Source organism: Falco peregrinus, chromosome 9 (assembly GCF_023634155.1).
Source record: "Falco peregrinus isolate bFalPer1 chromosome 9, bFalPer1.pri, whole genome shotgun sequence".
Classification (NCBI taxonomy): Eukaryota; Metazoa; Chordata; class Aves; order Falconiformes; family Falconidae; genus Falco; species Falco peregrinus.
In genome coordinates, this window is record NC_073729.1 from 15,296,650 (window position 1) to 15,314,090 (window position 17,441).

The 17,441-nt window shown below is 42.9% G+C and overlaps 1 protein-coding gene across 1 annotated transcript; it reads left to right on the plus strand.

The window, feature by feature from the left end:
• Nucleotides 1-1,252: 1,252 nt before the first annotated feature.
• SLC5A12 (solute carrier family 5 member 12) lies at nucleotides 1,253-16,423 on the plus strand. The gene is made up of 15 exons (XM_055814347.1): nucleotides 1,253-1,609; nucleotides 3,702-3,767; nucleotides 4,408-4,459; nucleotides 5,757-5,824; nucleotides 6,865-7,019; nucleotides 8,097-8,237; nucleotides 9,621-9,750; nucleotides 10,131-10,219; nucleotides 11,477-11,589; nucleotides 12,825-12,892; nucleotides 13,248-13,334; nucleotides 14,014-14,195; nucleotides 14,372-14,475; nucleotides 14,707-14,828; nucleotides 16,268-16,423. The coding sequence occupies exons 1-15, from the start codon at nucleotides 1,253-1,255 to the stop codon at nucleotides 16,421-16,423; spliced, it is 1,890 nt and encodes a 629-aa protein (XP_055670322.1).
• Nucleotides 16,424-17,441: the final 1,018 nt, after the last annotated feature.

The following is a 17,441-nucleotide window of genomic DNA, read 5'->3' on the forward strand; positions in this document are numbered from 1 at the left end:
TTTTAATTTTTACCCCAGGCCTCACAACCAGTTCCTCACTCTCTCCACCAACATGAGCCAGACTGATGCAGTCCTACATGATGCAGCTCAGGGGCTCAAGTTTAAGAGCAAATACCCTCATGTTTGGTCCTTTGCAGCTTTTTGTGAATTCATTTGACGTGACAATGCCCGGGCAAGCTGGCCATCAGCCGTGCTTTGTGGGGAGCAGCAGGCACGTGGTTTGCCTGCTTAGCCCCACATGCTGCATTCATCCCCCATCAGATTAGCTCTCTGCCAGCTGAGGTTGGTGGTTGACCCTAGAACCTCGCTGCTCTAACCGCATGGCTTTTACCGCTGCCGGAGACATTTATTAATCAGACTCGGTAGGCATGAATTAAAACCTGCAGAAAATATCCATGTTCTTACAGCTGTAAGGAGTTGCAAAAAGGGGGGGGGGGGGGGGGGGGGGGGGGCAACCACCCCCCCAAAAGCAGAGAAATGCCTGGCAAGTAGAGTCACTGCTTTTTTGAGACTGGACACACCCTAAGACATTTGTTCTGTACAAAAAAGAAATTTTAACTAGCGGTGCGGGTACACTTAGATAAACAAATTACTGTGAAGCAGTTGTGTGAGAATTTACAGAGCATTATCCATACTGTCCATTATCCATACTGTCTGTTAACTTCTAGACTGTCTACCAAGGACCACACTTAGAATGTCAAAGGACAATCCTGAACCCTATCATTGACGTTCAATTTCAGTTTTTAACCATATGAGGGAATTGCTCCTCTGAAAAAAACCTCACCAGTGGGGACATGGGTCTGTACGCTGAGCTTTCCTTCATTTTGCTTTCCTTAATTTCTTTATTGCTCTCATTTTTATTATTTAAAAATGCTGAGAGGTTAGAAAAAAAAAAAAAAGTCAGATCAAGTCAATGTGTCAGGCTAATGGTTAACCTTAAATTAAAACCTCACAGATAAAAAGGGAGCATACTACGGATTTCACAGCTAAGCCTGCCTTGCACAAGTATCAGTAGCACCAGGGTCTACATCCATCCAGCACCCTCCTAACTCATACTTAGCTACTTTTATTTTTTATCTCCTTAGAAGCGAACTGGTTAAAAAAAGAAAAAGTCTCCTAACTGAATAGTCTTTATCACTTGCCATTGATGAGCTAGCTACAGCTTCAACGTTGTTGCCAACCGAGTTACCTGTTTGGAGCAACAGCTACAGAGCAGCAGAATCCTCCACCCGAGGACTGTCCAACCCGGACTATGTCCAACTTCATAGCTCCAGAGGTCAAAAAATTTGTGGTGTGGGACTACATTGTTTTTGCAGCGCTATTTTTAGTATGTGCTAGCATCGGAATCTTTTTTGCAGTTAAAGAGAGGAAAAAGAAAACCTCAAAGGAATTCTTGGTGGGCGGCAAACAGATGACGTGTGGACCTATAGCCTTCTCGCTCACATCAAGCTTCATGTCAGCAGTTACCGTTCTGGGGACACCCTCCGAAGTTTATCGCTATGGGGCATCCTTTGTGCTCTTCTTCCTTTCATATGCGCTGGTCATCATTTTCACTGCGGAACTTTTTCTACCTGTATTTTACAGATCTGGCATTACAAGCACTTATGAGGTAAGTAAAATCCATGAATAAAATAAAAGGCACTATTCTAACATAAAAGTCAGTATCATGCCTATAGATACTTTTAGAGAAAAATCTGACAGAAGACTTTCTGCAGCATTTCACAGAGCGAATGTATTGATACGTTTATTAGTTTTAGAAACAGGTTGCATTATTCTAACTAGTTATTTATGTTGCAAAAGCTGAGAGCACAAACTGAGGGTCAGAGCTCCTGTTATACATATATAACAAAGACAGCATAAGGGTTTAACATAAGCACCAAATTAAATTACAGCTGGAAAATAACTGAAGTGTACCTAAATGCTTCTGATCTTATAAGTAACTATTTCACTCTGGTTGAGAGAGCAGGTATTAAAGACAGACTTTAAGAATAATAATCAATAGTATCCAGTTCAAACTCTGTCTACATCTGGCAGTTCAGCCCAATTTACTTTAAAAGTGGACTATTAGATATCTAAAACACTGAGGTGGGAAGAAGGGATAAAGAGGAAGATGGTGGGTCTCTTTCAGAAAAATAATAAAATAGTCAGGGCTGGGTAATTAATTCAGGGATTCTCTAAGAAATTAAATAAACAACCTCTAAATTGGCTATGCATTTTGCCTGGCATTCCTCCTAGAACACAATATTTGCTTCATATGACAGATCAGTAGTTAAAAAATAAAAATCAGTAGTCCTCGTGATGTTACTGCTAGCAGCACAGCGCACAGCCCTTATCATCTGCACGCCCACGGGGCGGCTACAGAGCATTTGGGAATAGCTTTTTAGTCACTTTAATCAGCTGTCACAAATTTGGTTGCTCCCGTTTGTGGGCAGTTTCAACTAAGCAAGAATGGGATGAAGAAAGCCAGGTTAGTTCACGAGTGAGTAAGGCTGCTCACGTTCTTCAAGCCCGAACCCAAGGGAGGGCTTTGGGCAAACAGCTCTGCCTGGGTATTTCGTAATACTCCGGTTACAGATTAGAAAAGAGAAAAACTGACCATCCATTCCCATTGCCCCAGGTAACTGCATTTTTTTGGCTGGTTTTAATGCAAGATCAGAGAATGAATTTCTTTTCTCATCTGAACTACTGAAGGTGTCATCGTAGCCAGAGTCCCTCCAAGGTGGCTCTGCTGGCTTCAGGAGTCATTTTTAGAAACAAGTCACAGAAATCAGCTATTGACTCGTATGGCAGACCGTAGGGCTTATTATGCAAGAGGCACAAGAAAGATGAACATGAACAAAATTAATAAGAAAGAAGCTGCTTTGGAAGTACCGTGCCCAGAGACTTGTAAAAGAGGGGACTGGTACAGCCTCTGCCTGGCGTCTGGTGGCCAGCACAGGGGCTACGGCCCAAGGGGAGACCCCAGCCCACCCAAGGCGGCGTGAGAGGCTGCCATGGGGTTAGCAATGCCCACTTCATTTTTGTAGTGATAATGATTTAATTTATTTTTTTGGTCAACTCTACAGAGAGACTCCAGGTGGTGACTCCGGCTTAAAATCTGGGCTCTTGGGGCTAGAGATCTATTCACTTCTGCAGCTGTGCAGTACTGGGGAACACCTCTCTACATCCACCTGGAAGTCCCCAAAGACTCCACTTGCCTCTCCATACCAATGACGCACAGATTTGGCTTTAGACTGAGACAGAGGGAAGGGAGAAAGCCAGCTTAGCTCCAGCACTGCAGAACTAGGTTGCTGCTTCTCCACCTGCCCTACCACATCTGTCACTACAGGAGTCCTATTCCTCCTAGAGATGACCCCAGGGTTCCCCTTTAACATAGTTGGATGATATTTTCATTTGAAGTTTGAAATTGCTTTTCTTTGTAGCCCTTGGGCTTTGTCATTTATTCCCAATCAAGAGCAGATACTAACCACAGAAACCCAACATACAACTTCAGGTACATGATACTGATGAGAAGACTTCTTAAATGTAATTATTGCTACGTGTAATAACAACTATGCTGTCCTGCTCATTACTCACAGTAGCAGAGCCAGATGTCAGTAATTTTACTTGCACAACAAGCTGTTACTCAGAGTGAACAGAAGGTTAATAGCTATGTCACAAATGCTACACATGCAATTCAGTGAGATTCCTCTTTTCCCTAGTATTTGGAGTTAAGATTTAACAAGATGGTCCGTTTTGCTGCAACATTGATCTACATCCTGCAAACGGTAAGAGGACATCGGCTTTTTGCTAATTTCACTCAACATTTATTTTGACAGACTAGTCTTAGACTGCACATTTTTTATAACGAGATGTTTTAATGAGTACGCTTTTTAATTTTTTTCACTTGGACTGAGAAAGTTAAAAAGAAAGAAGGGTTGCTTTCCTAACTTATCCTCTTTAGGACCAAAAATGCCATTTGTGTTGTCTTTGACAACTGGATGTTGTGCTGAACTCTCACAGTTCTCAAACTCTTGGTCTCACTACGTTCCCCTGAAGCCTCTTTCCACGAGTGGGTTCTGTCATTCTTGAGAAGCCAGATGAGCTGTACCGGGTGCTTTTAGTTCACCAGTCACCTGCCTACGTCAATGGGGATAAAGCTATCCTGTTTGAAAGCTGCTGCATGTGGCATCATCTTAGCAAGGGGTAAAATAAGTAATAGGAAGACAGATAATGGCTCTTCTATCAGAACGGAATTAAAACAAAGGCTTTTGTTTTGTAAAGGGCTGAAACAGAAAGCCACACACAATACAATCTGATCTAAATAAATCCCTAGAGCTGGTATTTCACGCTGAGCACCGCCCTAAATAGAAGCCTTATCGCTGAGTAGTCACATAAATGGTTTTTTATCAACTTTTTCTCCTTCAGATCCTTTACACAGGAATAGTGGTTTATGCTCCATCACTGGCACTCAACCAAGGTGAGTTCCCATACCACGCTATATGGCTACCTCAAATAACCACACCACAAGACAATCAGAATAAATGAAGTGAGGAAAAATAGATAAAGAAATCTAACAAAAAAAAATTTCTTCGGAAGTTCTGTAAGAAGTTTTTGCCTGCACCTTGTAGCTCTGCATTGCCGACTCCCCCGATCTCTCTCCCACATCAGTATGTCAGCAGGAGCCCCATATTTGCTGTCCTGCTCTCCTTTGCACTCAGTAACCACTTGAAGAGGTGAGCAACGAGCAATTTCTCAACATCCTGACAAAGTTCACAGGACAAGCCGACGACCCAAGACCATACCCTGTACTTTGCTTGCCCCCTTCCTTGCCTTCCACCATCAGGTTCCCATGGGCAGAACCTTGCTCCCTGGAGCTGGAGCTGAATGCCGTGCTGCTCTCCATCCGTGCCCTGCTGCGATTAACCTTCATGAACCAGGCAGGCGGCACCCATCATGATGGATAGGATTAGTAATGTCACTGGAATCACCGTGACCCAACTCCTGATTTCACCAAAAATCGATTGGGAAGAGACTGGGAGGCTCTTTTCATTTTTTAACATCTAAGTTGCCTCCAGTTTGTCCAGCTCCACCTCTTACCCAGCGTCGAGCCTCCTTCCTCTGGAGCTCAACCACATTTTATGTGACAGTTCACGTTCATTATCAGGCCATACTAATTTTGCTAATAAGAGAACCTTTAAAAATAGATTTTCTCTCACAAACTATGCCTGGCGGGAAACACTACAATATGAGCCCACTTAAAATTTGTACATCCTGAGCAAAGTACATTTATGAAGCAAGATGAACATGAAAAATCATTTTAATGCACTACATACCAGCATTAAACTGCTCCTAGATGCAGGGAATGGAACATAGTTTGGTGTTGGTTTGTTTCGTGTGTTTTTTTCCCCTCAAAATTCTTTGGAAATCTCTGAAGAACTTGATCTCGCTAGAGAAAATACTCGACTAAGAACCAAAGGAAAGCATTGCTTATAAAGCTGCGTCCCTTAGGAATGCCGTTTACGCTTTGTGCAATTCTTCTTAGGCATTACTTTTGTGCACTTAAAAGTTAGTTAAATCCAATTTGCAAGAAAAAAACAATGCAAACCAGTATCCAGTAATGTTAGGAAACCTGAACAATCCAGCAAAGCTCCTAATAGACACACAGAAAAAAAATTACTCCCATCCTTCTAAGGCTGAAGGATCATAGCTTTCTGTTACCATCCATATGGCCTACCATCATGTCACTAACCATTTGGTTTTCTTTGGTTTCGCAGTGACTGGATTTGATCTCTGGGGCTCTGTAGCTGCAACAGGAATTGTCTGCACTTTCTATTGCACTCTGGTACGTAACAGGCACAACCGAACAGCTGGAACACAGATTGCTCATTCCACCATCCACAGGCTATCACAGAAGGGCGGCTTCTAAATACAGTCCAAGTGACCAAAGTTTAAAGTAAGAGAACACAGAGACAAATTTCTTTTAGATTCTGTGGTATAAGCAAGCCGATTTGGAGGAGAAAAATATTTCCTTTCAAATCCTCTGCTGGATGCCCCCAGGTTTAGCACAGACAGCTTGAGGCAGAGTCCTGATAAGGAGGCAATAACCTTCCCCTGCCATACTAAATCTTTTGAGAACATGACTCTTATCTTTTACAAGTTATAAACTGAAAAACACTGTAATGAGAAATGTGCCTCGGATGTCACCCCAGATCAAGAAGAGGGTGATAAAACCTAGGAAGGATGATCAACAAGTCATAGAGAGCTTTGCTTCTGAGTGGAAGCAACAGGAGACTCTGGATTACAAAAAAAGATAAAACAGGGCAGTGGAAGGGGCAGAGCCCTGGGGCTTAGGACACCACCTCATTTCTGTTTTCATTACCACTAATGAATTTTCTCAGTGTTTTGGTCCACCCTTGCTGTAAACACTTGTGTTGCTCTAGTACAGATTTGATCAAATATGAGAGTAGCTATGGGAGAAAGCTGGATTGCAGACTGGCCACAGCTATTTTTCTGTGTTAGGCAAATCATGGGTCACTGGGCTCCGAGAAGCAGAGTGCTATGGCAAGTACCAACAGCTTGTGTTCCCTAAGCTTTTCCACACCAGGATATATTTTTCCAATACATACAAAGGAGGCAGGAAAAAAAAGCATTTAACTGGATGTCAAGTATTTTTATATGACTGCGGACAAACAACGGAGGCCACATCATTTTCTCACCTCTAAAAATAGAGTTTTCATGGGAGAATCCAAAGTTTAAGCATTGCCCCGAATTCCTAGATGCTATGCATCCAGCTCACCAGCTCCTGAAATAAGGGGTCTTTCTACCTTTCGCTGTACTTGAACAGCGGGAAGAAGATGAGAGCATACAGTCTGTTTGTTTTAGGGAGGATTAAAAGCTGTCGTCTGGACAGACGCATTTCAAATGATTGTCATGGTGGCTGGCTTCGTGGCGGTTTTGATTCGAGGAACTACTCTGAACGGAGGATCGACCAAGGTCTGGGAAGATGCTTATGAAGGATCACGGCTGAGCATATTTGAGTAAGAAACAAACGGTGCAAACTTTCTCCTTTTGCATACTTAATGTTTATAAACCCCACCCTTACTAAGACAAAAACCCCTCAGGCTTGTTATTCTACTACCAGTGAACAGCTGCGGTGACTCACAGAAGCCATTCCCTGTTTCTTTGGTCCTTGGGAATGCAGTTGACCTTCAAGAGGCCAACCCCTCTTTCTGTTACCCTCTTTGAAGAAACCAAAGCCCCGCTGAACTGGAAGGGAACTTGCCCATTTTTCTTTCTGTAGGTACAAACACACCCCAATTATTCCTTCCAATTGCCTCTTTAATTTTCCACTCATAAAACTGGCACTTCATTTTAAGTACACTCACCACAGCAGCTAGCAGCGATGCGCTGGGACAGAAAACTGACCTTCCTTTGGCTGTTTGTGGCGCTGACTGAAAAGTTCATTGATCAAGGCAATTCACTGACAGAATCTAGCAGCAAGGTCAAATGTTATCTGCTGTACCTATCAAGGTTAGGAGAACTGCAGAAAACAGATGCGAGACAGAAAGAGGTGCTTGTACTGGTTAGAATTACTGAGTAATGAAGTTTCATTGTTAAAAAGATAACACTGCAGCTGAAGCAATTTCTTGTAAGGGAAATCACACATCGTGATGATGTAACAGAGTTGGGAAGATTTTAAGAGTTTAGCAACTGGCTTTGCTCCTCGCAAAGGACAAGGTCCCAGGCAGGATGGCTTGGAGGTTCCACAGGTCTGTTGCTGCAGTATGACACAAATCTGAAATCTGAGCATAAGCAGCCTTATAGGTGTGATTTATCCCAATTAATTGATCCTCTGACTGCGCATGCATGATATATGTTTATCCTTGACTTGATAGTAATGTGTTCCAATATAAAAGTTTAACACCACCCTCACCCCACCCCCAGTTTCCAAACCTGAACACATTAGATGTTTGTGCTGGAAAACAGTATTACTGATACAGTATTTCTGATTCAGAGGGTAGGACATACCAGATAGTTCTGAAAAATCACCTACCTCTTGCTAAATAAATGTGTGCTTAAATAAGTGAACTGAACTGCTTCTTTCTCTCTTCTAGTTTTGATGTCGACCCTTTGAGACGACATACCTTTTGGACGATTGTTATTGGGGGAACATTTACATGGCTAGGGCTCTATGGAGTTAATCAGTCCACAATACAGAGATGCATTTCTTGCAAATCGGAAAAGCATGCTAAACTGTAAGTTGCCTGTCACTAATCTATCCCAACAATCAAATGTATTGACATAGAATTATACTAAGTTTGTTATTTATGTTAAATAAGTATCGGAATCCTGTTGGGTAGTAGTAAGCTAGTTGTGCTCTGATTGTCTTACACCCTCTCGCTCTAAATGCTGTAAGTAAATGCAGGAAGAACAGGTAGCTAGCTACCTCTTGCAGCTGATTAATTTGGGGGCAGGCTGCCAATGTAATCCTCGGAAGCAAGAGTATGGAAGAGATGCCCACGCAGAAGCTGTGCTATCTACAGCTTCATTGGAAAAGTGATTATTGATTTAATGGGGCACTATAGTACAAGGCGTTATCTAAATAAAATTAAGTTAATAAGTTCTTAAATTATACAGCTTAAGAATAATTAGAATCAACATTAAATAACCAAGTGAAACTTTACAATATAGACATATAGGTGTCCAGCCTGCTACATTCTTCCAGTTCAGCATCAGTATGTGCACAGCTAGACACGTTTTACTAAGGAACCAGATTTTTTTCATACGCCTAGCACCAAGTGCTTGCCTACTTGGCTAGAGCATAAAGGTGGCAATGTTTTCCTTCTTCAAACAGTTAGCTTTTTTGCTAGCTGAAATCACACTCGTTTTTCTTAAGATCGTAACAGTTTATATGAATTTATCCTGTAGAAAACTCAGTCTCTGAAAAGCGTTTGGAGGTCACAATAGTGAAAACACCAACAGTAAAAAGTTCTGAAAGACCTTCAGGTCCCAGTAGCACAGCTCTGAACTGCCCCTTGCAAGAGACCTCGCATAAAGCGATGCTCTAATGTAAGGTAGGCTAAATAAAACCTGGCAGCTCTCAGGAACGACAGGACTACCCAACCACAGCCACATGGCCTCCCCAAAGATACCGTCAGCCACAGCCATCTCGTGGACTACTGAAAAATACCCAAGGGCTTACTTTGCACGGTGATGCCGCAGCCCCGACAGAATCCACCAAACCAACACTTTGCTGGGCTTAAAGGGGGAGCAGCCAGAACAGCTCCCCACAGGCAAAACTGCTCTGAAGGGGACAGAGGGACAGACCCAGCGCTCAGTGCAGCCCGTTCCACATACAATTTACTGCTTTCTCCCAGCTGTACAGTTACTCAGAACCTTTACCCTTGCCCTATACCATAAAGCGGCTGTATTTGTCCATTTTTATGTATTTTTTTTTTTTAAATCAGCACTATGTACAATTTCTTATCCTGGTTATGCCTTTAAGAAATTACATAGCCAGCTTTCAATTATATAGCTAGCTTTGATTCAGGTCTCTCCCTTAAAATTTAGAAATAACTAACTTCAAACAGCTTTTCTATATTTTTCTTGTATTCAACAGTTTCTCTCCTTTGTTCCAGGGCACTTTACCTGAATTTATTGGGGCTTTGGACAGTCCTGGTGTGTGCAGTATTTTGTGGTTTGGTGATGTACACTCATTACAAGAGTTGTGACCCTTGGACTGCTGATTTCATTTCAGCACCTGATCAGGTACAGATACCCCTTACCATCACGGGGAGCTGCTTTGGGCTCAGACACAGCACATATTGAGACAGTTTAAAATCTATTGTAATTCTATATGTCCTGTCAGCACTCAGGCACCAAGGCAGTTGCCGAATCAGGGCTAGAAAATTATATATATATATATATATATATATATATATATATATATATATATATATTCTGGCACTCTGACAGCACTAACCAGATTTTTGCCAAATGACATTGCCTTTGCTCGAAATCTGGCACCTTTTGTTAGTTGGAACGAACACACAATTTAACAGCGTGCTCAGAAGTAGCTACTTCTCTTCCATTATCCAGGAAAATCTGAACTAATTGCTCGTGTTGCTCTTGTGCTCCTTCCACCCCAGCTCATGCCGTATTTTGTTATGGACATCTTTTCTTCGATGCCAGGAGTCCCAGGACTGTTCGTTGCCTGTGCATTCAGTGGAACGCTAAGGTCTGTTAATCTGGAGTGATGTTTTAGCTGCAGACAACTGATTTCTTGAGGACCCAGACTGAGGTCAAAACATGAAACCTCAGAAAAGCCCAGCTTGTTTTTCGGAGAACGTTCTAGGAAGCAGCAGTTGCATTACATGAATGTCAAAGTCTAGCTACACTTCTCCAGTATCTTTATCCCAAGTACATTTTTGACTAACATTTCAGTACAGACAAAAGGGTAGGAAAACTGAGCTCAGCTTCCCACAATCCCTTTGGAGCTGTGCACGGTGAAATGCCCTTTACACAACCTGACCGCCAGAACACCCCAGCGAGGGACAGGGAGTTTCCCAGCACATCTGTCCATACATGAAGCGGAGTTAGACTAGGAAAAGAAATGTCTGCATAGAGGAGTTTTAGAACTTCTTTTGAACTTTGGGAGGTGCTGCCTGCTACTGTAGTTTCTACTCTTTCCAGGCCAAGCACCAGCACTGCACAGGACATTAGAGAGAGAGAGAGAGAGAGAGAGAGAGAGAAGAATCAAGTTCACACTAATTCTATGGCATTTGCATAACACCAGTCTGCAACAAGCTGTTTCTAAAGACTTGTATCTGCAGAAAAAGCAAGACAGTGCTAACCTTTAAAAGGTCCCTTCCAACCCAAATTATTCTATGATTCTATTCCATGAAAACTGGGGAGAAGAAAAAAAACACCACCAAGAAAGCCCCCACATAAAAGGCACCAACTGCTCCTGGCAGGAGAACAGAGTAAGGGGGACCGAACGCTGTGCTGTAGGCACTGACACTGCCATGCTGTCACTACAGATGTGCAGAGAATGTATTCACCAGACACAGGTTCACTCACCCAGCTAAGAGGGTCAGACTATTCCATATTTTTCAGTTATGAGAGAAAACAACAGGCATCTTGTGGAGGAACAGGGTATCAGTAGCGGTCACTGCACATCCTTTAATTTGCAAAGGAGTAAAATTTTTATTCTAGAACACATGTATATTCTTAGTGTCTTTGCAGACTGCTAAGCCCAAGGGTCAGTTAGGATGAGTTTCTATCTTGTTCTGTGCCAGCATGAAGCAGACCCCCCCACAATCGCAGAAGGGACAGAAACCTCTCCAGCATCAGCAGCACATGTGAAAAATACTATAAGATGTACAGTTCTTGAAGAGCATTATCGCTGAAAAAGAGGAAGCATTTCTTTATAAATACAACTTTGTTAAGTACATAGAAGGCAATATAATCTGAAATATTCTTCTCCTTTCTACAGCACGGTAGCTGCCAGTATCAATGCTTTAGCAACTGTTACCTTTGAAGACTTGGTCAAGAAAGGTTTCCCAAACCTCTCTGAGAAGATGAGTACATGGATTAGCAAAGGCTTATGTAAGTACCCCAGATGGTATCCATTTCTTTAATGGCAAAGATGCTCATCCCCCCAGTTACTATCACTATAGAAAAAAATAGGGCAGGATTGTATATACTCTGAGCCTTGAGAGTCTCAGATTCCCAACTGTCTCCAAGAGCAGTTCTGTGAGTAGTGAAGGGCACTGTCTGGAGACACCTTCAGAAACACACTCGAGCTTTGGAAATCTCCACAGAAACGTAACCCTTTGTAAGCTCTCAGGATGAATGTCAGCCTAATGTTTCAGTAAAATTAAGCGTGGGTACTATACGGTACAGAAACAAACCTAGGCCACCACTCAAAATCCTTGGAAAAGTTTAATCTACTGAAAATATTGGAGGACACTCTGGGATCTTCTTTACGATACAGAGAGAATATCAGTGTAGTTATTAACGCATTACTCTACAGTGGAATTATTAAATTATTTTTTATAGTAGTACAATAAGACATTTCTATTCAAACAGAGTATTGCATAAGAATGTTGTTCAGCTTTTCAGAGAAAAGTAGAAATGTAAAAAAGGCAAATGAAAACTAGGTCATTAACACATCAATTGTCCAAAGTGGTTTGAAATTCCAAGATACTTTTTACAAATATTGCAGTAATATCATAACCCTTTAAAAGTTCTGTAACAACATCATAACCATTTGTTAATGTTCGTAAAGATCACAGAAGAGCCAAGCCAATACTTCCTCCATCTCTGCAACTGTCTCAGCCTGCTCTGTTACTGCTGTTCCACTTACTACTTAGTTTTTGCACTCGGGACCCAGAAAGACAGACAATTTTTACCTCTGACACTATGCTCTGCTAGCCCATAAGATAAGTTTGGGTTGGCTTTACTCAAGACTGTTACATACAGAATTTTGTCTACCACAAAGTTAATACTGATGTCAAAGGAAGAAAGCCATGTTGTTTATCGTTGCCTAATTCATTCCTTAGATTATTTTAAGTGTTACTTCAAGGCAACAAAAACATTTCTGCACGAGGCATAACTTCCAAATTAATTTCACTGCTAAATTCTGCTTCATAAGAAAACCCAACCAACCAAAATCCCAACGAGACTTCATGCAAGACACGTCTGGGTGTTTGATGGTCAAGTGTTAAAACATCAGAGTGCTAATTCGTCCATGCTGCCTGGTCACTTCAGACACCAGATGAATTACAAATTGTCCACACCATTAACCAGCACCACCAACCTCGCTGCCTGACCTTTTCCAGGTATATTATACGGTGTCCTGTGTACTTCGATGGCTGCAGCGGCATCGCTGCTGGGAGGAGTTGTGCAGGTATCTATTGCCTCCAAAATATGATGAACTGAACACAAATCAACAGAAACACAATGCACTGAACAACTAATGCTGAAGCCCTGAGGACTACTAGATTATGCAAATAACTTCTATGGACACTCTCCTGAGGGGCATAATTATGGGGGATGGCAAAAAAATCATAAATCCCCCAACTCCTTCACCATTTACTCGCTGTTGGGAAAAATACTGAGTGTGATCGTCTCTTTAATTACACACTGAAATCACTGCTGGTCCCTTCTTCCCCACCATTTCCTGAAAATTACAGAGCAAACCCAGAGCTGCCGTGCTCCCTCCAGCTGCTGTGCTAAGCTACTTTCTCTCCCCGTATCCACAGGCTTCCCTCTCCATCCATGGGATGTGTGGCGGACCCATGCTGGGATTATTTACCCTGGGAATTGTGTTTCCTTGTGCTAACTGGAAGGTAAAAAAAAAAAAAATATCCTGATCAAAAAGAAAAATCTTTTGGACTTGTTTGGTTAAAACTCAACCTTGAAAATTGTTTGGGTTTTTTGTGTTTAGTCTCAGAGCTGCTTTTCAGATTTAGAGCATGAGGAGTCCAAGATCTGTTTATAGGTCCCTTTTCACTGTCTGAATTAAACCCACTTGAATTTAACTCTACCCGACTGTGGAATAATTGGTGATTAGATCCACATGAGAGTTTTTTTAAAAAAGATTTTTATTTCTGAGTTTCTTCTCTTCAATTAAAAAGAAAAAAATAGTAAACACTCACCCCAGCCTATCTTTGCCTTGGGACACACAGGATGATTTCAATTGCTCTGCCTTTACTAACTCCAGCAAAACATGAGATGAGCTCATCTCATATTACCCCACGAGCAGTCCCATCAAGCTCACCCAGAAGAAAAACTCAACTCTGCATTGAGGTTTTGATCATCACAGTTTTCCTCCAACTCTTATTGCTAGAGGACAATAAATCACCATGCTTTACACCTTGGTCAAGGGAGAACAGAACTGATATCCAGCAAGAGAGCCTGTAACCAGCCATCACCTGCTCCTGCCCCCGACACCCCCCGCCCCCCCCCATTCCCAGGGCGGTGCTCCCCACGCACCAGCTCGAGCAGTGCCTTTCTCCCCCTGCCCAGGGCGCTGTCGGAGGCCTCGTGGCTGGGATCACCTTAGCTTTTTGGGCTGGTACCGGCTCTTTCATTTACCCTGCACCCCCAACAAAGTCCATTCCTCTGCAACTGTCGACTCTCAACTGCACGCTGGCTAACAGCACCGGGGTGCTGACGACGGCGGCGGCTCCCACCGCAGCTCCAGACAGGTATCCTCCCTGCCCGTGCCGCTCGAGCCCGCGTTTTGGCACAGCTGGCAACTGCCGCGCAGTGAGAGCAGCTCATACACCAGCTGCAGCGGGAGCTGCATTTTGCTGGTATAGTCAAGACGCAACTTAAACCGCCCCACTAGTCACTGCTAGCTGCTTTTGTCACCTTCCCACAGGCCTTTGCTGGCTGATACCTGGTACTCCCTGTCCTACCTGTACTTCAGTGCCATCGGCTGCCTGGGCTGTGCCACCACAGGGCTGCTGATTAGCTTTGTAACAGGTTGGTGTTTATATATATATATATATATTTTTTTTTTTTTAAATGCTTTTGCACAAAAACCTGACTCAACTGTTAAAAAAACTTTAAAAAAGTCCAGCAAGCAGATGATGAGACCCAGACTAGCAGAGGGCAGCGGGCTCCGCTCCCGCTCCCCCAACCTCACCACCTGAAGCTCCTGGGGCTCACACCTGGCTGCCTGCAGACTTACGAATCATTATTTTCTCCTTTCAGGACCCACTAAAGGAGAAGATATCCCACCAGTGTTAATTAAGCCAGTGTGCAACCTGTTTTGCTTTTGGTCGGAAAGGCTGAAAGCTTCCCTATGGTGCGGCGTGCGGCATGGCAGCCAGGAGGTGAGTACAGGACACGTGCCACATGGCGAGTGGGCTAGCTGTCCGCAATTGCTTCTTACAGTTACACAAGGGATGCTGCATGAGCAACACAGGTTGGAAATGAGACCAGCCAAACCCTACACAGCAGTGGTCAGGAATAGGTTAATGATTTTCCCTGTTTGTGCAGCACACGGGGACTTGGGGGTCTCTGGAGAACAGCAGCCCTCAGGATGGCCAGCAGCCCATGAAACGAGGCTGACCTCCCTCCCGCTCTGTGCTCCCCGCTCCAGCAGCCAAATGGGGACAAACCTGTACTTTATCCCTCACAGATGAGATCATAAGCTAGAGCCTCCTCCCACCCAGCACAGACAAAAAGACTTTAGCACTCACATGTCCCTGGAGCTCTCCTGCTGCTGCTGTCCTCATCTTCAGACCCTCTAGGACCACTTTCCCCTTCTATGGCGGCACTTCCAGCCCATCAGGCAGAGCTACAACCACCAACACCTGTGCCGTTCCTGCCCACCACCTCCTCCTCCTCCTCCACCAGCACAGGACCAAGCTTTACCCCAGGTGTCTCAGGGCTTCATAGCTCGTTAACAAGCCATAAAGAACAAGCACCTCGTTTTCTTGCAGTTGTAACAGTTTGCAGAGAAACAACATTGCTCCATCTCAGCAGAACCTGCTAGGTTTAGAGAAGGGACATAAAATGTACGTTTTCAGGTCCTTTAGAGTACTCTACAGGTAGGTTGAAAACTTGAAAGGATTCTTTCAGCTGTAAGACTCACAGTAGTTGGTGATAAGGCAGAAGCTGTCCCTCCGCCCAGCTTGCATTAAGCTTAACATTAAGGTTGATGGTTTAATTCGGAGAGCAGCTGGGGCGCTAGATTTGCTTCAGCTGTTTCACCTGGCTTTTAGGTGCTTCACACAGACTTCAGGTAGAACTTTGCTGGGGAAAAAAAAAAATCTCAATAAAACCAGTTAGACAAAAAAGATCACATATGCACTTATTGCCTTGCATTTACTTAAAATGTAGAATAACAACATTAATTAAGTAGCGGCAGTGTGAAACCAGTGAGGCAAGTGTGGACAGACAAAAAAAAAAATCAATCCACTAAAATATGCAGATAACTATGCAAATGAAAAACAAAATCTAAGTGGCTGGGAATGCACCAAGGGCACGTTTTAAGACTTTTATATGAGGGAAAGAGTTGTGAAAAGTTGTTTGTGTTGCTTTTGCCAAAAACTTTCCATGGGGGAATTAGAAAACCAGCAGTTGCTTATGGAGGGGACACACACTAAAGAGTGCCTGTTGGTGGGTAGGACAGGCATTTTATGTAGTGAAGTAACTGCTCAGATCTATAAGAAAAAACGTCAAATGCAAAAAGATACCCTTCAAACAAAGGAAAAACCCAGTGAATACAAGCTTCAAACTACTTTTTTTTTTTCCTTTTTTTTTTCAGGTGGACATTGAAAAAAATCTGCCTAAAGTTATTGCAAATAAAACTGGATCAGATGACGTCTTCAAGAGTAAAACCAAAGAAAACAAACGCCAGTTCCCTGATTACAATCCCAAGGAAAAATCCTATACTAATATGAGCAAAGAATCTCGCCTCTAGAAGCTGAGGGACAAGGGACATTTAATCAAACTTTATTTCTCCAGCTTCAGAAATGAAGAGCTTTTTTTATCACATTTACCAGCTTGTAGATGAGCGAGGGGGAACAATTGCTCTCTATAGCAATAAAGGCCAGATTTTTATTTAGGAATTTCATGACAGACCTGGGAAATCATTGGACAATGGGGTTTTGGAAGCACTGTTATTTCAGAAGAAAGGTTTCCTGAATCTTCTCATGGAAGCTCCTGCCCAGGAGTAGCTGCAATACGTCTGTGTCACACGCTCTGTTCAGTAACTAGTCATCGAAGGAGAACGTGCAAAGGTGAACTGGAGATAAAGCGAGACTGCGGAGAAGATTCTGAGGTCTCTCACCAAGGTGAGACTGTGAACTGCCCTCTGATGGAGGGGACAGGAGGGAGGTCAAGCTGAGCCAATCTCCCCCTGTTCCTAAGTATTGCAAAAAGCCTCCTCACAGGAACGTTGTATAGACCAGACTGGTCTTTTAGTGACTGAGTTAATTGTGTTTGATTCCTCTGTGGAACTCAGGTTTCTTTACAATGTCTCATTGTAAAAGCCATAGGAGAGAGTAACAAGTTTTCCTCTGAATTCAGGATAGTTCTTTACCTGTGTTAGCCTTGGAAAGACATCCTTTCAGCTCAAAAAGATCCATCTACTACCTTTATGCAATAAAGAAAATAAAATGACATTTGGTGATGATGCCTCCTAATTGATAATCCATGCTGAATTTTGAAAAATGACACATAATTAGGCAAAACAGTCTGTCCCATAAAATGTCATTGAAGAAGGTACCTAGTCTACCAAGCGCTCTGTTTCAGTGAAACACATTTCCTCTAAAATTTGCCTGTCGTAACTTAACAGACCACTTCTCACCTTGATAAACTTTTGGATGTAGTTTTTTGGATGAATATATTTGTCTTTAAACAAAACTCACAACTGAATGGAACAGACTGAATGAAAATACCGAGGACAACTCAGTTATGGACCCAGCAGATATATTTGG